The sequence below is a fragment of the Pristis pectinata genome, chromosome 6 (assembly GCF_009764475.1).
Source record: "Pristis pectinata isolate sPriPec2 chromosome 6, sPriPec2.1.pri, whole genome shotgun sequence".
Classification (NCBI taxonomy): domain Eukaryota; kingdom Metazoa; phylum Chordata; class Chondrichthyes; order Rhinopristiformes; family Pristidae; genus Pristis; species Pristis pectinata.
In genome coordinates, this window is record NC_067410.1 from 88,130,660 (window position 1) to 88,154,099 (window position 23,440).

The 23,440-nt window shown below is 41.2% G+C and overlaps 1 protein-coding gene across 1 annotated transcript in view; it reads right to left on the bottom strand.

Annotated features, from left to right (window-relative positions):
- xxylt1 (xyloside xylosyltransferase 1) overlaps positions 1 to 23,440 on the bottom strand; it is a 115,085-nt gene that overhangs the window by 43,177 nt on the left and 48,468 nt on the right. The window contains 1 exon segment of the mRNA XM_052018031.1: positions 9,004 to 9,136. Within this exon segment, the coding sequence (XP_051873991.1) occupies positions 9,004 to 9,136 (133 nt within the window).

Sequence of the window (23,440 nt, forward strand, 5' to 3'; positions counted from 1 at the left end):
CCCGCCATTCCCTTCATATTCATGTGTCTGTCTAAAAGCCTCTTAAATTCCACAAAACTGCCTGCTTCCACTGCAACCCTGGTAACCTACTCCAGGAATCTACCACTCTCTGCATTAAGAAGCTGCCATTCACGTCGCCTTTAAACTTTCTTCCTCTAACCTTAAGAGCACGTCCTCTGGTGTTTGACATTTCTACCTTGGGGAACAAATTATGACAGTCTACCCTATCTATGCCTCTCATAATTTTAAAAACCTCTATCAGGTCTCCTCTCTGCCTCTGACACTCCAGGGAAAACAACCCAAGTTTGTTCACCCTTTCCTTATAGCTCATACCCTCTAATCCAGACAGCATCCTAGTAAACCTCATCTGCACCCTCTCTAGTCTCCATGTCCTTCCTATAGTGGAGCGACCAGAACTGCATGCAATGTGTGGTCTGACTAAAGTTTTATATAGTAAAGGTAAAATAGAAAAGGTAAACTAAATCCAGGTGTGGGAGGCAGCATATATACTTGCCCCCTGTTTTGTTATAAAGTAGCATATTTAAGTTTCTTCATGTAATCTATCAGCTTTTTATGGGCAAGACCGTAGATCCTGGCTTATTTCCTCTCACAAGGGGAATTACTGACCCTGCTCATGTGTCTTTGAATAGTGCTACGCACCAGTGTAAAAGCCTACATTCACAGAGCCTGGAGACAGCTGAGTGCATGCAAACCTTCACCCTGTGCAAGGAAGCATAGTAATCATGCAATATACTTGCATACTGGATGACACTGAAAAGGCCAGCATCTCTCTCCCTCCTTAACATCTGCTGAACCAAGTAGCTCGCTAGGCTGTTTTGTAGAATAGTTAAAAGTCAATGACATTGGTCCATCTAGAGCCACCCATAGATAAGGCCAAGTAAGGATGACAGATTTCGTACCTCAAGGACATGAGTGAACCAGATGGGTTTTCCCCAGGTTGATTTAGTATTCTTTATTCATGCTGATTCTGCAGAGCTCTGCCCTGCGATACCAACTGCTGGTGCAATGCCGACTTCATGCCAGAGAAAGCAATTCATAAAATTAAAAATAGCCCCTATCAAGTCGAATATACTTCGCTTTTCTCTTTTAAGTATATGCAGACAATATTAAGCCGACTCAACTTTTCTCTGCTACTAAAAGGATGACTGAAGATATGAGTAGGCAGATGTTGGATTTTAGTCCTTTTCCAGAGGCACGTACCAATTGACATTGCTTCATGAGGCTGGCCCATGATGGGTATTGTAGAAATTGTACCAGTGCCAGTTTTATACTTAGAAGTGTAGCTTCAAAGCTTACATAAGTGGTGAGCAAGAACTTTCAATAATTATCTCTGAGTAAAACCTTCTTCTATTCAATGACTACTCAGATCCTTTCATCGTTGACAGCTGGGCGAGGGGAAGGATAGGTGTTTGCTGATAACCTCCTTGACATCATCAAGCCAGTTTGTAACTCCATCTTAGAGAAGTATCATTTGACAATCTACGAAAAAGTTAACATTTATGGAATGTACTTTAACAAAAGCAAGTAGTTGCTGAATGAACCATGACAAGCCTTTACTGCAACAAAATGTAGAGAAGGGGAAAATTTTCTAAGTGATGTATAAATAACAGTATAATGCATTCACACTGAATGTAGAAAAATTTCAGAGTTCTGTAAGCAATTAACAGGACAGGACTATCACATGGTGATGAAAATAAGTCACATGCTTTGTAAGTTTCACCCACCAAAGTTAGGAGAAACATTGTGCAGAATAAAAGGAAGCCTTAATTTTTTTTACTGATGAATTAAATCATACATTGGCAAGGCAATACTCATCAACTTAGTCAGAGTTGCATTTAACAGCTCCTCTCGCAGATGTCCCAAAAAGTTGTGTGGTTTTTTTTTTACAGCCAATGAAGTACTTTTGAATTGTGGTCACTGTTGATCACAGGACAGTCAAATATGTCGATGTTTTTTTGTTCTTGAAATAATTCATATTTGGAACTTAATTTTGTGAAACACCCGTGTCTAAAGGATCAAACCGTACAAGAATGGTCCAATAAAACTGTGTGGAGGTAATCATGGCGACATGGTAAAAGTGAAAAGACATTTTACATTAATTGTGGTGATGAAGCAGCTTTTAGCTCTTCATTGAATGATTCATTCCAGGAGCTATCATCCCTCCCCACTTCTTCCCATTCATGTTAGATGAGTGATTGGCCATTAATATCCATTGTATCTCATTCAGCTTCTCTTGGCACCGCACCCCCGCCTCCACCTGCGCCCTGCGCCCCGCGCCCGCCGCCCGCCCGCCACCCCCCCCCCCCCCCCCCCGGCCCCATTTAACTCAGTTACTCACCATCCCAACCACATACAATTTCTTCAGTTGCCTTCTTTAAAACTTCCTTGCATATTTCACTGTGGATTTTGTGCCTATTATTTATTATAAGCTCAGCATTATAAAGCCCCTTTTTTCGAGAATAGCTGGTATTTTGCTTTCGGGAATTTGTCCCAGGAAGGTCAATTATTTGTTGCTATAGGTTTATGACAGCCCGATTCTGCAAGTCACTATGTGCACTACTGGGCATTTCCTTTTGTTTTGAACATACAGGGAATGTAAAAATCAGAGCTTTTTTTCCCCCATACATGAATCTTTTTCATCAAACAGTATTACTGCTCCTCCTCTGAAATGTGCCACCCCTTAGTCTAATTGCCCCCTTTACTTTCCTCCTGCCATCCTTATTATCCACATTACAAAGTGAGCTGACAAAAAATGCTTTTTCTGCACAGAGTAGCTATGATTAACAATGCATTACTTGAAAGGGTCATGGAAACACATTCAATAATAACTATTCGCTGGGACAACTTTACAAGGCTGTGGAGAAAGAACAGGGTACTGGGACTGAGAGAAAGCCCCCTTCCATAATATGAAAACTCATGGCTCAAATCTGAATAGTGAGGCAGGGAGTTTGGAGGGGTGGGATGCTGGAAATAGTCAAAGGGCTCAGCTAAATCAGGGAAGAGAATACTGTCATTGACGTATTGTAGCTCTGTCGCCCACACAGCACTCAGCCATTTGAACAGGAAGTCCATGAGATCACCAGTGGTCACAGACAGTTATCCATGGGCTTAGTCCCTGTGTTTAGGTAGGGCGGGAAGATTACCAACTTACACCGATCCGAATGGCAACCTGCATTGTGAATGGTCGGGCATCAGAGATCAGGTGGAGCCAGTGGATTTCAGCACGGGTAAGGAAGCTCTCTCGTCACCATGTGGAAGGGAGAATGAGCAGATGTTGGAGCTTCTGGAATCTAGCACTGAGAAAAACTATCCTGGAGAAGCCCTGTCTAATGGCACAGGCCGAGAGGCCTTCCTGGAGTCCTGGGAGAGTTCAGCCCCTCCTGGCCCACAATCATGCTGGTATATCTGGCCTCTCCATTTTGCAATGAAATTTCCAGACCCCGAGAACACCCAGCCAACACTGGACAATTACAGTCAAATTCTCAATTGCTTTATTGCAGCACTATTTAAGTATTTTAATAAAGACAGCCACTCAGCCCATCAGGTCCATACCAGCTCCCTGTACAGCAACCTATTCATTCTCCCATTGCTCTAATAAAATTATTTTCCATGCAATTTCTGATTTGACTCTGCTTCTATCTCAACTACGGGCAATGAATACAAGATCATCTTCATCCTCTGCATAAAAAAATTTCCTCACATCTTTCTTTGACCTGTTAATTACTTTAAATCTGTGCGCTCTGGTCCTTTAACCATACACAATGGGAATCCTCTTTATTTATTCTATTAAAACCAGCTGTGATCTTCTAGACCTCTGTCAAACCTCCTCTCACCTCCTTTGCTCTAAGGACAGTAACTGCAGTTTCTCCAGCCTAATCTTGCAGTCCTTCACTTCTTCCTCCATGTACCGTGACACAAATTAGATCCCACACTCCAGTTGTGGTGTGATAGATGCTTTATAATGCTTTAACCAAATCTCCCTACTTTTATATTCCATGGCCGGGATCCTACATGCTTTACCAACTGCTCTCTCACCATATCCTGCACTTTACAAGATTCATGCACACATACATCCAGGTGAGTCTGCTCTTGCACATCTTTTAAAACTCTTGTTTTTTCCTGACAAAATACATTAAATCTGTATCAAACTTAATCTGTCACTTACTGCATCAGTTCATGTCCATTTGCAGTCTATTACTATTTTCCTGTCTACCACTCTTCATGTCATCTGCAAATTTTGAAATTTTGCCACACACCATATCCAAGGCATATATACGTCACTGAACCCCAGAGAAACCCTTGGAGAATACCACTGTTTACCATCCTCCAATCTGAAAACAAAAACAGCTGTCCATCATTGCTTTCTGCCCTTAAGCCAATTTTTCTTTTAATCTAAGCTGCCACTGACCTCTTCATTCCCTTGGTCATCGTGCTCATGAAGCAGTCTTTATGTGGGATTTTGTCAAGTCCCTTCTGAAAATCCCTAGACGACTTCTGCTGCACTCCCTTCATTGATCTTCTCTGTTACATTATAAAAGAATCAGGGTAGACAAACAGGACTTGCCTTCAACAAGTTGGTGCTGCCTCTTCCTAACTCAAACTTTTCCAGTTGCTGATTTTTTTCCCCTGATTTATCATTTTGGAAAGCTTCCCATCGCTGAGATTTAACTGACTGGATTGTAGTTGCCCTGCATCCCATTTTGAACCAAGGGTTACACATTTGCTATTCTCCATCTTCAGGCACCTCCATAATGTCCCAGGGGGATCGGAAGTTTACATCAACCCCTGCTTCAATCTCCCCCTTCACTTCCTTCAGCAAGGATGCTCCCCATCTGAACCAGGTGACTTGTTTAAGCAAGGCTGAGATTTCTAATACATCCTCCTCATTAACTTTCATCTCCTGCATTATCTTCACCACCTCTGCCTTTAATGAGATTTTGCCAGCACCTCCTTCTTTGATAAAGATTGATGCAGAGCAATCTTTAAGAATTCAAGTTCTGCCCTCTGCCTTTGCACAGATTACCCTCGTGGTCCCTAATTGGCTTCATTCCTATTACTAACCACTTACAATTCACATGCCAATAAAAGATTTTTTGGTACTTTTTCATGAGAATTGACATTCCGTTATCAAATTCTCTCTTTGTACATTTACGTTTCTTTTTCTCCCTCCTCTCAGTTACATTCAGCCTGGTTCTTGCTTGAATTATTCATCTTACATGCATCACAAACCCACTCTTTTGTTTCATCAAATTCTCTTCTCCTTTGTCATCCAGCCTTGATCTCTGTACCTTTTGCACATGTGGGAATCTACCTTGACAGTGCTCAAAATATCTTTTCTTTGAAAGTCTCTTGTTGTTCCATGAAAATTTAACCTGCTGGTTTTTGGTTCCACTTCACTGTGACCTAATGTACTTCCTCAGGATGCTAAAGAAACTTGCATGTCCCTGTTGACCACACACCAACTTATAGCGATGCACCATAGAAAGTATCCTATCTGGATGCATCATGACTTGGTATGGCAACTGCTCTGCCTGTGACCACAAGAAACTGTGTGGACATAGCTCAGCACATCATGAAAACCAGCCTCCCCTCCATGGACTCTGTCCATACTTCTCGCTGCCTTGGTAAAGCAGCTAGCATCATCAAAGACCCTACCCACCCTGGATATTCTCTCTTCTCCCTTTGTGCAGAAGATACAAAAACCTGAAAGCACATGCCGCCAGGCTCAAGGACAGCTTCTATCCCACTGTTATAAAATTATTGAACTGTCCTCTAGTATGATAAAATGGACTCTTGACCTCACAATCTACCTCGTTATGACCTTGCACCTTATTATCTACCTGCACTGCACTTTCTCTGTAGCTGTGATACTTTATTCTGAATTCTGTTATTGTTTTACCTTGTACTACCTCAATGCACTGTGTAATGAATTGATCTGTATGAATGGTGTGCAAGACAGTTTTTCACTGTACCTCAGTACATGTGACAATAATAAACTAACTCCAATCCCCTCTCATGCTACTAAAATAATCCCTCCTTTATTTAAGAACTTCTCCCTTAGATTGCTCTTCTCCATTATCATTCCAAACCTTAGGGAACAACAGTCATCATATCACAAGTGTTCTCTCACTGACATGTCGTTCACTTACCGCACATTATTCCTCAGTACCAGATGCAGATAGGCCTTCTTCCTCACTGGTTGGAAAACATACTGGCAAAGAAAGTTCTCCTGAACACATCTATCCTCTACCCCCCTCACCACCTGGTGGCCAACAAGATATCCCCAGTAGCATGATACGTCCTTTCTGTCCTTTTAATTCCAATCAAAGGAATCTTACCCTTAACTTCTCCCTCCAGCAAAATATTTTTTTCCTGTTCAGCACTATTTTACTGATGTGCTCCCTGATGGTACACAAATTTCCTTTATTGTAAAATGGCTGTAAATATGCATGGATGATCAAGTCAAATTCACTCTTCAGCACCTCCCACACCAACCCACTCCTGTCTGTAATGAGAAGGCTAATAGCAAGGACTACGATTCTGTGACATTGTATGAAATTAAAAACCTGTGGAAATTTTCCAAATTATTATCTATACCAGGGAAAAACTCCAATAATCCAGTATCCAATTGTTCAGAAATCTCAACAGATCAGCATTTGGCTCACCAGGTTCTGTTCCCCACACTCTTTAAACTCACTGGAATATCCTTTCCTGTGCTCCTTTTAAATTCACCAGGACCTTGTTTCCACACGCCCTTTAAACTCACCATCTCCTGTGCTTCTTTCAAGCTTGTCTGGTTCAGTAGAAAATTTGTTACGTTGCTGTGCAACATACAAAAGAAATGAAATAAAAGTGCGTTGGGTATTAGCAGGAGTAACACCCGATAGACTGGAAAATCTGCCAGTCTGGCACCTACAAAGTCCCTGGGATGTGGGATTATTGGACTTTATCATATATTGATTTTACTAATGGAGGTTGACACACATTGTTATGTTCAAGTCATCTGATAACCTTCAAACATTGCTTAGTGTCACTTGCACTGCTGGAGATCTTCAGTGTTTAAATCCAGCATTATCCCATGGAAAGACAATGAATTCAAAAACAACTTTGAAAGAATCTTAAGAAGAGTCTGGGAATCTAAACTATCAATACATATTAAGAGAATTTAATTTTAAGATATCAGCTTAGGAAAAAAATAAACCAAAGTAGCATTTAAGGATAGCTGATGTTAAAACTCCAGTATTGTATTTGACCCTACTGTATTTAATGCCATTGAGATTTTCACAACTAGCTACAAATAACAGAATGAAACATTCAACATTGAGGAAATTCACTCCAAATATCTTTCAATAGTAAAATTCATGAACTGATTGTACAAATGTGAAGCCTAACAATGTTCATTAAAGACTTCATTACCTTGTGATGTTGATTGAATCTTGCTAACACAGAAGAAACAGTAAATGTTAAGAGACTATTTACCATGAGATTACTGAATGCAAAGAATTTGTTTGCATGTCCCTATTCTCTCATCAGAAGCACTGTATCACACAGAGATCATCCTTCCCTTGAGAAGTTGCTCTTTTCTAAATTGAATTCAGAAACAGCCACTTTAACAGTGAAATCAAATAAACTTGGTTTTCAAATCCAACTATACTTAGTTACATTGTTGAAGTATTTTCCTGCTTTAATTGAGCCAGATTTTGAAAGTCATAATTCTCTTAAAACACACTGTACAATTAGGTATAATCTTAAATGGCATGGAAACCTGTAATTTAGTCACACAACAAAATTGATCTGCACAGCTAGACCGGCTCAGTGAAATGATAAAGATAGCCATCTCCAAAAGAAAGCCAGACTACTTGAAAGGCATGTTAAATCTTTCCAAATGAAGTACCAAGGATAGAAAATATCCACTGTGTCTGGGAGCTAGTCCAATAAACCCAAACAAATCTGCTGCCAGAATGAACTATGTGAAAGATACAGAGCAATTGCTATGCATTGAGCTCTCTGCCTTGTATTGCTACAACTCTCGTGGGCCTGTCTTTCCATCTGGTTGCTGATAATCTGAAACACGAAATACACTCAGCTTCATTATGAGGCTTCAGTTATAAATAGCACAGAAAATTAGCTCCTTTTCAGAATACATTCTACGTTACATTAAGGCACAGTTATTGCAACCCATCATGTGAACACTTTGACTCACAATACAGTCAGGAAATTTTTCATTCTACCCCCCACTATTCCATAACTTATAAATGAAGTGCAGTCCCCTCATTTCCCTCTGCTTATTTCATTTCAACTAAAGCTCTTCAAAACAACTGCATTGGATTCACATTACTGCCAACACTTATTATTCCATCACTGGGTTGCTGTGGTAACAGATCTGTTCTCAGCTTTTGCCAAAATCACAGTGCCTCCCTCACCTTGCCTGTGGGAGAAGTTATAAATCCTTACAGAGAAACGATTTCTTAATTTTGTTTAAAAATTATGAACTTGTTTCCATAGATTTTGTCTTAAAAAGGGTCAATAAGTAGTGATGGTGTCTTAAATTTTAAAATTATGGAAGGATTTTTACAAATAAGGTATCACTCATAAATGAATAATTGAATTTTTACATTTTCAACTTTTTTTTCCCCAGAATAATCATTCAGAATTGGGTCATTTCTATGCAGATATATAAAATACAGCTATAGAGCAGATCTAGAGCTGTTTATCAACTATCAGTGCAATGAAAATGTTACAAAAATAGTTAGGGGACAGTGGGAGGGGGTGTAAAGTATAAAACAACAGCCATGTTTCCCTGTGGCAGAAGTACACTTCTCAAAATAAAATCGACTTAAGAAAGATTTGTTCAGCTTTAAGTCTATAGAGGTTAAACTGAAAATGGAAATCAGGACCTTCCTAAGAAAATCAGCTCTTCGGTCTGCAACCTTCACTTCAGCTTCTGGCCAGGTTTTAAGGACACAGCAGTAATTTTAGTACCTGTAAACAGGCTGCATTTCTCTGGCAATAGCTATAACAGCTCCTGGTTGGAACTTGTCAAACTCTTCAAACAGGTCCCTGATATTAGACATGTACTTCAAATCCAGATCCAACTGCACAATACGAGTCAACTCTGCAAAACAAAAGGAGGAAAAAATTCAGGTCACGTATAGGTCATTGGGAATAGACAGGATGCATGACATCCTATATTCATTCAAAAGGCTCCAAAATGGCTCTGACAATAGAAGTTCAAATGTCAATTACGTACACAGCCAAAGAGACTAAACAATGATGGAAGAAAAATGGAAAATTTAGTGAGAATTACAGTAAGCTTCATTCAATCTTTCAGATGGTGCTGCTCATTTGCTTTTTTTGTTAGTTTCTTGTAGCAAAGAACCAGTAAATATATAGTCATAGAGTCTAAGCCATACAACACAGAAACAGACCCCTTGGCCTACCATCTCCGATCTACACCAATGCCATTTACCCACATTAGTCTGTAGCCCTCTGTGCCTTGGCAATTCAAGTAGTAGTTGAGATGCTTCTTTAATGTTGTGAGAGTATCTGCCTCCACCACCTCTTCAGGCAGCACATTCCAGACTCCAACCACCCTGTGTGAAAGAAGCCCCCTTTAGATCTCCCCAAATTCTTCAACCTCAAATCTCAAACACCTCCACCATGGGATAACATTTTTGTTTTCACTATCTATCCCCCTCATAATTTTCCCCTCTTCCCCTCCAGGGAAAACAAACCTCGCCTATTCAGTCTCTTCACATAACTGAAATACTCCAATTCAGCCAACATCTATTGAATCTCCTTCACACCTGCTGCAGTATAATCAGATCACCCCTCCAATGTGGTGACCAGAACTGCACACAATACTCCAGATGTGGCCAACCCAATGCTTTATAAAGTTGCAACAAGACATCCCAGTTCTCCTATACTCTATGCCATGGAAAATGAAGACAAGCATCCTAAATGCCTTCTTCACCACCTTATCCACCTGTGCTGCCACTTTCAGGGATCTGTGGACTTGCATACCTAAACAAGTGTTAACTTACTTCCTGTTGCACAACATTTCCAAGTTAGACAGAAGACATACATTTTTCATTTTGAGCTAGTCTGAAGGTAACCTTGCCTCTTTAATCTGAATCCTCAAATGGTAAAGCCAACTATGCTCTGTAATGTCATGGGCATGAATTGTTACACTTTGCCTCTGACATACAATGAGAAAAAGTGACACAGATTATCACTACAACATGCTGGCTTTTTCATTCAGCGATCAACAGTGGGTCCTTGCTCATTATCTGACAACCACCCATGGACTTTTCATTGGTTTTTGAGAGACAGCTTATGGTGATGAGATGGCCGAAACAACATAGCACCATCTGCAAAGTACGTGGGCCCTGTGTGAGTGGCATAATAATAAAATCTCTCTTCAGAAAGACCCAGGAATAGAAATGTGTCTGTCACATGCACTGAGCATGCACCATAGCAACATATGTGCACTGAACTCCACTTCCAAAGTTTGGCTCCATTGACCTCAATGAAACTGAACTTAAGGAGCAAACAACCATACCCAGTCTCTGCTATATTGTTTTGTGTATGAGGATGAAATTCTAATCCACAATCTAAATTAAGAAATAAGGTATATAATTCAATGCAAGACAATGTATAGAACACAAACAAGGAGGTAAAGGTAGATCAGATGCAAAGAATTAAATATTAAAGCTTTTGTTAAATTATACTTTTAAAAATCTCCGACAATAATTTAGCACCTGAGTAATTGCTTTCACTTATCTGAGCACTGCGAGATCTCTTTGAACATCAACACCATCCAATCTCTCACTAATTAACAGATATTTAAATTCCTAGGTGCTATCATATCAGTTGACCTGTTCTGGGCCCAGCACACCAGTGTCTTTACTTTCTTAGAAGGTTAAGGAAGTTTGGCATGTCACAAACACACGAACAAACTTCAGCAGATGTACCGATGAGAGTGTCCTAACTGGTTGCATCATGGTCTGGGACCACAATTCGAATGCACAGGAATGCAAGAAACTGGCAGAGAGTAGTGGACTCAGCCATTACCTCACTGGCACATCCCTCCCCACCATCGGTAACATCTACCATCAAAGATCCCCACCATCCAGACCACAGCATCTTCCATCAGGCAGGAGGTACAGAAGCCTGAAGTCCCACACCACCAGGTTCAAGAACAGCTACTTCCCTTCAACCATTCGGTTCTTGAACCAACCGACACAACCCTATTCACTATCTTAGTGTAGCAACACTATGACCACATTGCACCACAATGGACTTGTTAAAAATATTCTAATTGTGCTCTTCCTTGTATAATTTATGTTTTTCTTGTGAATGTTGTGTATCCAATGCTGTGCGCCTGTGATGCTGCCACAAGTAAGTTTTTCATTGCACCTATGCATAGCTGTACTTGTGCATATGACAAACTTGATTTTTGACATTCTGCTTTTGCTTCTCCTCCCAGTACGTGGCTTCATATTTTTTCCCCACATTACATCCCACATGTCATGTCCTCACCTACTCGCTCAACTTGTCTATATTCTTTCAAAGCCCATCAACATCTTCCTCTGTGCTCACAATCCCACCTCATTTGGTATCATCATCAAACTTGGAAATATGACATTTGGTCCCCTCAGCCAGGTAGTTAAATGTGAACTGCTGGAGCCAAAAGCAATGATCCCCACGGTACACCACTAACTATAACCTGACAGTCCAAGAAGGATCGATTTATTTACACTCCGTTTTCCATCCTACCGACAATTCTCAATCTATGTCAATACACAACTCCCAATTCTGTGCCCTCTGACCTTGTTGACCAACCTCCTTTAAGGGACCTTATCAAAAGCCTTCCGAAAATCCACATGCATCTACTGACTTCCCCTTATCTATTCTACACACACTCACTCACTTGGTCCTTAGAAGTTTATAAAATTATGAGATGCATAGATAGAGTGAAGAGACGGTATCTTTTAGCCAGGGTCGAAATGTCCAACAGTAGAAGGCACGCACTTAAGGTGAGAGGGAGAAGCGTTCAAAAGGAAATGTGCAGGGCAAGGGTTTTTTTTTGAACACAGAGTGGTGGGTGCCAGGAATGCACTACCAGGGATGGTGACGGAGGCAGATACAAGAAAGGCATTTAAGAGGCTCTTAGATAGGCACACGAATATGCAAAGAATGGATATGGACCACGCGCAGGCAGAAGGGATTAGTGTAATTTGACAAGATTAACCTAATTAGTTTAGTACAACATCATGGGTTGAAGGGCCTGGTTCTTGTGCTGTGCTGTTCTATGTTCTGCCACTAGATTTACCATTTTTCCTCTAGATGACTGTACTTCTGAACAACTACTCTAAGCCCCCTTCCTCTGCCAACTCAGTTGAAATGTTTAATGTTTGAGTCAAGAAGTTTTAAACTGCTCATTTCCCACAGGCCATGTACAGTAAATCCTGATTAACCAAAGATTTCTTAGCAACTCCATTAAAAGGATTTAATGCATTTTCGCCCACAATAATCCTCATCCACCTAACTGCAAAACGAATGATCTGTCCCCAAAAGACCCCTGAACCACAATTACAGCAAAAAAAGATGCAGGAGCCATGTACTCTCCTGCTTTCTTCACCCCAATATGATTGGAAGCCCCAATTTGTTCTCTTTTCTCTCCTCAAACTTTTCCACCTCTCTGCTCCACTTTTTTTGTCCCCTTAAAGCAGCCCTCAAATCTTTCCCCAGACTCTTGGTGAACTGCTCTAATTTCACCTGAAGTGATTTGCCAGCAACATGATGTATTTTAACTGTATTTGATAACCCTTCTGTGATGCACCTTGGAATGGTTTTCCTTAATTAAGGTGCCATTTAAATGGACAAGCTTTAGTTCTTTGGACTAGGCGTTCTCTAGGTACAAAATTCAATAAAAATCACTACAATGTTTGAGTAAGAGACCTTTAATCTGCTCATTTCCCAGAGTCACCATAAATCCTGATTAAAACAAAGACTCTTTGGCAATTCCAATATAATCATTAGGATTTAATGCTTTTTTGCCCCACAATAATTCTCATTCACCTAACTGCAAAATGAATGATCTCTCGGATCAAAACTAGTTTGATTATTGAAAAGAGGTATTTTAATATGTACATTAAGATGAATTTATTTTTATTAAATGATTATAGAGTATATTTCTGAACACTTTAAAGTTATGCAAACTGAAAGTACTGAAGGCTTACCAAATATGCAGAATTGCCTCATAGGACACAGACGGCAAGGCCAACAACATTCTTTGCCCATCCCTACTTGTCTTTGAGAAGGTGTTCTTACATCACAGCAGCTCTTCTGCTAAAGGTACTCTCACAGTGCTGATAGGTAGAGAATTTCAGGATTGAGACCCAACAACAATGAAGGAATGGCAATTTATTCTCAAGTCAAGATAGTGTGCAACTTGGAGGGGGCCTGGAGAGGTGGTGCTGTTCCTTTTGGTGTGCTTTTAAAATGGCTTAGACAACTAACTACAGTGCATGCAATTTGCATATGGTACACTAGCTGTGGAGTGAATAAACATTTAAGTGGTAGATGAGGTGCCAATCAAAAAGGCTGCTTTATCCTTTTTAGTGATGTAACATCATATTATTGAAGGCCCAAGCAATGGCCAAGCAAGAATGTAACACTTACCCATGACATTAAATGGCATTATAATTGCCAAAACCTCATTGGCAACAATGTGTAGCTCACCACTGACCAGAAACTCAACAAGGTCAGCTACATGTGGCCACAAGAGCAGTTCAACACCTGGGTAACCTGCAGCCTCCTAACACCCCGAAGTCTTTCCACGATTTACCAGGTATGTCAGGAGCATGGGGTGCTAACAATAAACTACACCACTCGGCTCAAATGTGATTGACACCCCATCGACCTCCCTAAATCTTTATTCTATTCACCACTAACACACTTGGCTGTGGTGTCCATCATCCGCAAAATGCACTGCAGTTATCTGCCCAGGCTGCTCTGACAGCACCATCCAACCACACGGCGGCCAAGGGCAGCAAGGCAAGGGACACATGGGAATACCACCACTCGCAGGATCCCCTCTAGGTCACATATCATCCTAACCTGCAAACACATTGCTGCTCCTTCAGCCTCTCAAGGTCCAACTTCTGGAACTTCATCCCTAACAGCACTGCGAGAATACCACACTGCCATCTTCTCAAGGGCATTTAGACAGGGGCAATCAATGTTGGCTTTGCCAGTGATGACTGCAGTCAGAAAACAAAATAACTGAAAAAAATAATTGGGCAACATGTGCACAGCAGGCTGCAACTAGCAGCTCAAGATCTCTCTCCTTCCATTGGAGACAACAGCAAGCCTGGGCCAGAAGCACACAGGCCATGAGTCGACAGGCAGCACCTGAAATCACACTTGGTCTCCCTGGTACTGAGACAACTAGAATGTAGCCAGGAAGCGGGGTGCTGTTAGATCAGTTGCCTTGAAGGAGCAAAGACCATTTTATTCCTGGTTCTGCTATTTTATCTTTTTCTCTCTTTGATCTGATGCATGGATAAGGGAGGGGACTTACCGAGTAGGAAGATTATGCTTGGCACTGTTGCATACTCATTCAGGAATGCAAGCAGGTATTTTAAACATGGTTGCTTTCTCTTTTTTCTTTCTCAGTTCTGATGAAAGATCATTAATCTAAAACACTAATTCTTTTTCTCTCACTACAGATCCTGCCCGACCTGCTGAATATTTCCAATTTTTTTTTTGTTTTTATTTCAGATTTTGAGCATTTCCATTTTTTATTTTTGCTTTGTGCTAAAAGATGCTCATAGTTCCTGAGAAGGGATGAGTACTGGGAGGAGATAACCTCCTTATCCCTAAGCACAAAAATAGTTTTAAACTTCAGGTGTCAACCTAAAACCAGTGAAGCCAGTTTCATATGATATGTTTACCTCTACAGTTGTGGCTCATTGCCAGGTTTTAAATAAGTTAATTGACCCAATGAATAATAGGAGAGCTGACAGATATCCTTAAGATCAAGAGGTGGTTTTGGCTAGATGGGGAGATTTCACCGTACTCAAAACACCAATTTTAGATTCATTTTACAAAATGCCATGTTAATTGGAAGGTACTTGCAAATCCTTAAGTGTATTAAATACCGGATAAGTATTCACTGCCACCTTTGTTTTTTGGTTTAATTTTGTTTAAAAATATTCTGGTTTGTAATCTAATAAAATGTTACATCTTTTAAACATTCTGTAAATAGCAAAGTACAATGTAAGTTTTGTTTTGGTAAAAGCTATGAATTCAAAACATGCAATGTATTTTGCACGAACTATTAGTCTACAATAGAAATCAAAAATCCCATAATGCCGGATGTACCTCACACAAAAATTTTAGCAGCAGCAAAACAAATGATGAATTAGTGAGCAAAGTGCATGACTATATTGTATTCTACCTCAGGGATCTCAGCTGGCTATTGGAAACAGCTTTACCACTTTCTTCAACACTGAATGGAATTGTAAATGGCAACAACTAATGCAGCATGTCATAACACCGTACAAACTCAACCAAGGTCATACTTTTTAAAAAAAATAAAATCAATTAATCTTTGTCATCTGCATTCAACTTAACAAGGTTTACAATTTGCCAGGTACATTCTTCCCCACTGCTTTTCAATTGAATGGATATTTTCTTCCCTGGTGCCCTTCTATGCCAAACTGTACAAATACTTCAGCATGAACCTGGATTAATATTATAGTGGGTCACAGTAGTTAACGCAAGAAAGATGAAGCATGCACTCAATTACCGAATAAAATTATTTAATCCCTTGCTCAAATTTAACTGCATTAACAACACAATTCACTTATTTTCTTGGGCTGCCCACCCATTGAGTACTGCTGCACAAATGCAAACAACGTAATAATGGCACACTTGGAATTGAGATCCAAGCCACTGTCAACTCGTTCACTGAAGCATATGAAATGTTGGGCCTTACACTCAACATACACGTGATCAAGGTCAAAATCTGTCCCAATGCATAATACCTCACTCCAACAATGACACAATCCTGGAAAATATGGACAAGTTCCCACGTCCCAGAAGGTTTCCTTCGAAGGCAGATTACGGACAATGAAATTCACCACAACCATAAATGTGCAAGCACAGCGTCCGGTTGACTGAGGTAAAATTTGAAAATCAAGACCTGGCACAAAACTCATGGTCTACTGTGCAGCAATCATCTCACAAATGCTGAGACCTGCATTTCCTACAGCAGGCACCTCAAAGCACTGGCAACCTCAAAACAGGCTGCCCGAGTTACGAACACCCGGGACACCAAACATAGAATGACCTCCCATAATATTAAATTCAAAAGTCCAACCCATGTATGTTCTTTCCTATGAATGACTGAACTAGTTTCCTCCCTCCCTCCACTTTCAATAATTGTTCTTTCTTATTGGTCTTGTGTGTTTTTGATGTCATTCATTACAGTAGTGTAGAAGTATGGTGACCATATCAAGTGATTTTTGTGTATTTTCAGACTTATGAACAAAATTGACTTATAGATGTCTGTAAAAATGGAACCTGCTCATTACCCAGGCACAGCCTGTGACCAACAATGCATCACATTGGTCTCGTCACCCACCTCAGAACCCACTAAAATAAAATGGAAGCAAATCATCCTCAATCCAAAGGGACTGCCTCGAAGAACTGTCACAGACCACCTTTCGCCAAAAGCAGGTCAAATAATTTGCAATTTGGACTAATAATTTTGTTTTTACAGCTATTCTTAAGTTCTCAAACCAATCCAACAATAGAAGAAAAATCTTTGCCCAAAATTTAGTGTTCAACAGAACCATTTCAATCTTTATGGGACACTTCGCTAAACTACATCTTGGGTACCTGCTCCTCCCCATAGTTCCTGCCCCCACCTTGACAAAACTGACATCTTCCACAGACCATTCATACATTTCAACCTTGACATACATTTGTTTATTCTTTTAAAAAAGACTACACACTAATACACCCAGTCTTCTTACAGGATTGGGTAGACAGCTCACCAGAAGTACTGCAGCCAAAAAGGCTGGAGGATCCCCTCTTCAAGTGTATGACCAATATCCTCCCCTTCCCATTGAGCTCTTTCCCTCACATAACAAAACAGTGCTTCTTTGAGGGCAACTTAGCCTTTATCATCAACTTGTTCCTCTCTTTTCAAAGCAATTCATGCACAAGTGTTGGGCGTACTTGCAAAAGAGGACAGACCTTCTGTATCAATTGACCTTTACAATGCAGATGTCAGCTCCGATGTTTGTAGCTTACAGGTTATTTAGAGTGGTCTTCACTGGGATACTTATCAAATACAAGTGCCCATATGCAAGAGCCACAGGAAACAGGTCACTATAGTGCAAGTCAAAATATTTATCTCCAGCTCAAGACACAGATGTTCGTGCCAAGACTACTGAAAATAGATGGCAGTGTGTCATTACTTTTTCAGTTTAAAAGCCTACTGCCTGCAAGCTAAACAGTATGGAATCCACTATTCACTTATAGGATCATCATCCAAGCCCGGCAAACACTCCAGTCATTGCAGGTGGTTTTCATTTCTGCACTTATTGTAGTGAAGTCTTCAATTATGGAGACTTTGGTGAAAGTTGTCATTGTGCCACCCACTTGTAAGGCATGTTTTTGGAGTTTCCCAAATGTCACATCACCGATTCTCACATAGGTCAGTGGGAATGTAGCTGCAACCCCATACAAGGTTGGTTGCTTGTCCACCAACTTCTCAGCCAGTTAATTGTGCCATGTTGTCCTGGTTGCAGCCTAGAAGCTCCAACCTGCAGCTAGGTCAAGAGCTCCATGGGGTTGGCCACTGTGGACATCCTTTACCTTTGGCACATGTACAGCTGCCTTCCAGGAGCCATACACTGCATAGAAGAACGCCTGCTATCCTGGCAAAACCTGTAGCTCTGTTCCCCGATTTTCCAGCTCCAGGTGGGCAATAATAAAGTCCAGTTGACGAGCGAGAACCACCTCAGTCATCCACCCGACGTAGATCAACATTGTTTACATCCGCTGTTGCAGTTTGGAATATCCCAGGGACACAGAAATTCATAGCTAGAGTGACTTCCAGGCCCACAGTGACTGACCTAGTGAGGCACCTCAGTGGAGCTGCAACCTGTGACAAAATTCAATCACTGCCTTGCTCATGAAGCAGAGGCACAAGATGGCAGAAAAATAGATCACAGTGAATTGAACAGCTCTTCCAGCGCTCTGAAACGTCATAAAGGCTGAGGGTAATAGCCCTGAGCAACATTTTATCCACTCAGTGCATCAGCATTTTATCAAGTTAGGTCATCAGAAACAAGTGGATCAGGAGCCTATCATAAGGATTAAGAGCAGTAAGCAATCATCTGGCTATTTGAGTCTGCTTCACCATTCATCAAGAGCATGGCTGATTTTCCAGCTCAGTCTCTTCCCTCCAAAGCTTCCAGCCTTGCAGTACCAATCTGTACAGCCCGCTTTTAACTCCTGCCCAGGATCCACAAGCAGGACTGTCTGGGCAGACCCATGAGCAGACTCTTGCTCTTGCTCCACAAAAATTATTTCTTCCATCTTGGACTCCATCCTTTCTCCCCTGATCTAGTCACTTCTCACCTACATCACGACACCTCTGATGCCCTCCACCAGCACACCCACCCGCCTGGCTGAATTCATCCTCTCAATGAATAACTTCAACTCCACTCACCATCTCCAGAAAAAAAAAGGTACAGCCTGTCCTTTGGTGGAATATATGGAAGAGTTTTTGTTTCAGTCCTTAGGCCCCTCCTTCAACTCTTCTCCTGACGTGTCTGTGTTAGTGCCACTTCCCATTCACACACACACACAACAGAACATTTCAATACTTTGGCACCAACTTTAGATCTGCTCTCACCTTTACATGGTCCACCGATGACTCTTCCCTTTTCGCCTTCCTGGACCTCTCTATCTCCATTTCAAAGGATGTACTAACCACAAATATCCATACATGCCTACAGACTCCCACAGCTATATCAACAATACTTCCTTCCGCCCTGCTTCCTATAATTTCTCCATTCTATTCTCCAGTTCCTCCATCTTTGTCGTATTTGTTTTGATGACAAGACTTCCACTGGGGTGCTGGTGAGACATCTTCCTTCTCACTATCATAGTTAACAGAACACTTGACTCCATCTCATCTATTTCCTGCACCTCTGCTCTCCTCCTGAGCAGGGCATGGACAGAGCTCCTGTGGTCCCCACCTTATACCCTCTCAGCTTCTGTATTCAACAGTTCACAATTTACACCAGCTTCAATGAGATTCCACCACCAAACACATCTTCTCCTCTCAGCACTTCAAAGGGATCATTCCCTCCGTGACTCCCAGGTCCACTCTTCTGTCCCCATTTACCGCTTCCAATCTTACAGCACTTTCCCCACACGATCACAGGAAATGATACACCTGTCATTTCACCTCTTCCCTCACACTTTCCAGGGACACAAACAGTACTTGCACGTGAAGCAGTGACTTACTAGCTCTTCTTCCTATCTAATGTACTGCATTTGGTTCTCACTAGGTGGTCTCTTCTACATTGCAGAAATGAAGCACAGATTGGCTTTGTGGAGCAACTATACTCTGCCCACAAGGGTAACAGAGCCTTTTGTTGTCTGCCACATTCCCACTGAGCTATCTGTCCGTGGCCTCCTGTACTGACCAAAATAAAGCTCGAGGAAGAGCACCTCATCTTCCACTTGGAAGCAGAGCAGCCTAACTCGATTTAATTTTGAATCCTACAACCAAATGCAACTTGTTTTCTCCACCACTATCAGAATTGGCCATTTCTGTTCAGATATCTTTATTAGTCACAAGTACATCAAAATACATAGTGAAATGCATCTTTGCGTAGAGTGTGTTCTGGGGGCAGCCCGCAAGTCTCGCCAAGCTTCTGGCACCAACAATAGCACGCCCGCAACTTCCTAACCTGTACGTCTTTGGAATGTGGGAGGAAACCGGAGCACCCAGAGGAAACCCACGCAGACATGGGGAGAACGTACAAACTCCTTACAGACAGCGGCCAGAATTGAACCTGGGTTGCTGGTGCTGTAATAGCGTGACGCTAACCACTACACTACCAAGCTTGCAAGTGATCCACCATTGTCTCAGTTTCTCTCTCCAATCACAACCTGACCTGCTGGGCATTCCCTACATTTCTGAAGTTTTCCCATACCTTTGTCTAACTTCCCTCATCTCATAGCTTTTCTCCCCCTTTCTAACTGTCCCCATTAATCCATCGACCAGGTGATCTCTACAAATTAACCCCAGAGAAACCCTGGCCTCACCCTATCCCTTGGTCCTATCATCCCACCCTCCCCTACTCCACACACACACAAACTAACTTATTTTCACTCTTTCCCCAAATCTAAATGAAAGGTCTTCAAGCCGAGCTATTAACGCTGTTTCCCTTTCCATACATGCTGCTTCAACTGCTGAGTGTTTGCCTGCCTTTATTATAAAAGAATTTCTGGCTACGGTAAGTGCATCTCAGACATTAAACAAAGCTGGTTATAATACAATGTACAGCTTACTTTTACATCACTCGTTTAGTACAAATTGTACAGCAAGTTAAATTTATTGGCAAACAATCAATTTTTCTCAAATTATACTCGGCATCCAATTGAAGATGACGAAAAACTCAGGTTGTTTATTGGACACAAAATTCAGACTTCCAAATTATGAGGGCGAGACTGACTGGAACTGTATTCACTGAGCAAATGACCCAAGACACTGGAGTTCAACAATTGGAATCTTTTAAGGTGGCAATGTTTGAGTTACAGTCTAGCTATATTCCCTTGTGGGAGAGGGGTAGGGAAGTCAGGAGCAGACCTACATGGATGAGCAAAAAGATAGGGAGTAAAATAGAGCAGAAAAGTAGCCTTACACCTTCCAGTTTGTTCACAGAAGTGAGAACTAGGCTGAATACAAACATTCAGAAGGGAAGTTAAAAAAAAAACCAAGAGAGGCAAGGAGCATGAAAAAAAAGACTGGCAGCAAACATAAAAAGGAATCCAAAAGTATTCTGCAGCACGTCAACAGGAAAATGGTTGTAGGAGGTGGGACCAGTCAGCAATCAAAAAAGAAAATCAGCTCCTCGAAACATAGGGGGTTGCTGCCATATTAAATGCATACTTAACATCAGTCTTTCCAAGGAAAATGACACAGCCGAAGTCTTCACAAAGTTAGGTGCAACTGAAACAAGAACAGAGATACTGGAAACGTTCAGGAGGTCAGAGCTAATTTTCAGATTGAAACCCTTCTTTAGAATTGGGAAAGAAAGAGAAGTCGTTGGTTTAAAGTTGCAGAGATGATGTGGGAGGGGTGGATCAGTCAAAGTTTTAACACTTAGAATTTTGTACCTTTTTTTTAAAAATTGCCATTTTTAAAAAAAAAATTGTCAGAAACAGAGTTCTGATCATACAGTCACAGACTTAATGCTGGACAGACCCCGTGCTTGATCCCTGACACCGATCAGGTTTCTGTCACGCCAACCTCGCTGAAATGGCAGCCAAAGACACTAAAAACATCCGACGTGATTAACACCAAGGTGGGCTGCCCTCTCTCCTCACTTGCAATACATCCGCAGCCTTTGATGCATTCGACCGATGACTTCTTCTGATCCCCTTTCCCCGGGTGGAATTGCAATCACTTCTTCTCAACTCTCCAACTGTTGCCAGAATTACCTGCAATGGCTTCTGATCCCAGACTCAAATCTCTTCTGCAACAGTCTATGCTCAGCCCTCCTCTTTCGCATCTACATCAATATCAAACCCCAACCCCTCCCCACCCCCCAACCACCAAAGTCATCTTAAGTCACAGCATATGGTCCACATGTACATCGATGGCACCCAGCTCTACCTCACCACCACCTCTTGATTTATCGGGCTGCTTGTTTGACTTCCAGCATCTCCTCTAGCTTTATATTTGCAAATCTGAAAGCACTGGTCCTCAGTCTGCACCACAACCTCTCGTCCCTGTTCAGCTGGGATGCTCACAGTCGTTATTTCAGTTTCAAATTAGTTCAGAAATATACCAGCTGCTATGGTAGGATTTGAGCTCTCATCTCCAAATCAATAATCCAGGTTTTTGTAGTTCAGGAGCTTATCCACTGTGCTTTTAACCCATTATTTCACCCAAAGATTAGCTTCAGACTGCATATTCCTACATTCATGTCGGTGAAGCCCTTCAGGAAAGTTTCGACAAAATGTGCCACACTAAAGTATTGCTTTGTTATTGTGGGGAAGGAACAACAAAGAAAAAGCCGGTACACATGATTGCACATCTCACACCTCAAGAGTCCCTGAAGAACTTTATGGCCACTGATAGCAGCCAATTTATGCGCACCAAGGTCCCACAAGCGAGTGTGATAACAATGACTATATATTGTTTCTTACATAACGATGGCAGAGGAATAAATGCTGGCCAGGACATGAGGGAAAACTCCTTCAAATAGCCCCATGAGATCACAAAAACACACTCAATAAAGGAGAGGGATAACTGACCATTGGGTGAGTGAGCTTCAGTGACTACATACAGTTATGAAATGGACCTCTGCTAGAGGTAAGAAATACAACATTGGAAATAGAATATAGCAACAATATTATTTTCTTTCACTAGACCAGTAGATATTCCCTAAATAGAATGGGAGAACTTCATCACACTCCCTGAAAGGATTCTGAACTCAGTTAAGCACTCAAAAATTACAATTTATTTATGAAAAGTAAAATTCTGCAGGAGTTGAAAATCTGAAAAAGAGAGAAAGCTTGGAAATAATCAACAGGTCACCAGTATCTGTGAGGAATATACATGTTGATATTCAGGCACATGTCTTTCTTCGGTCTAGCTTGTTCATACTGAATTAAAAGATGACCACATGGAATTTCATTTGCACTGCTGTCAGATGTATTACATAAAACAGCATGATGTTTCAAATATCTAACCGCTTTGTTCATTCTCTGTTAGAAGTAATAAATGAGTTTGGAATGTAATTGTAATAGAATTTCAAGAATTGTCGTCAGACTAAATTCATTGCTAGCGTCCAGTCTGGTATAACAGACCTAAACAGAGGGATCTAATTAACATGCAAATGGAAAAGTTAAAAGACAAAAGAATAAACATTGGCTTGGCACAAATAGAGAAAAGTACATTTTGGCCATTGGCAAGTTTTACAATCTTCATTGGCAACGACAGCCAGGGTGGCTTTTGAGCAAGCTGAGCTTTTACATAGGGAGAGGCATCCAGTGCAGCAGAAATTTAACCCATTTCACTAAAAGCTGAGAGGTGGGATTACTTTTCAGGTTGCTGTGGCCGAGCCAACACGGCCACAATGGGCTGAATAGT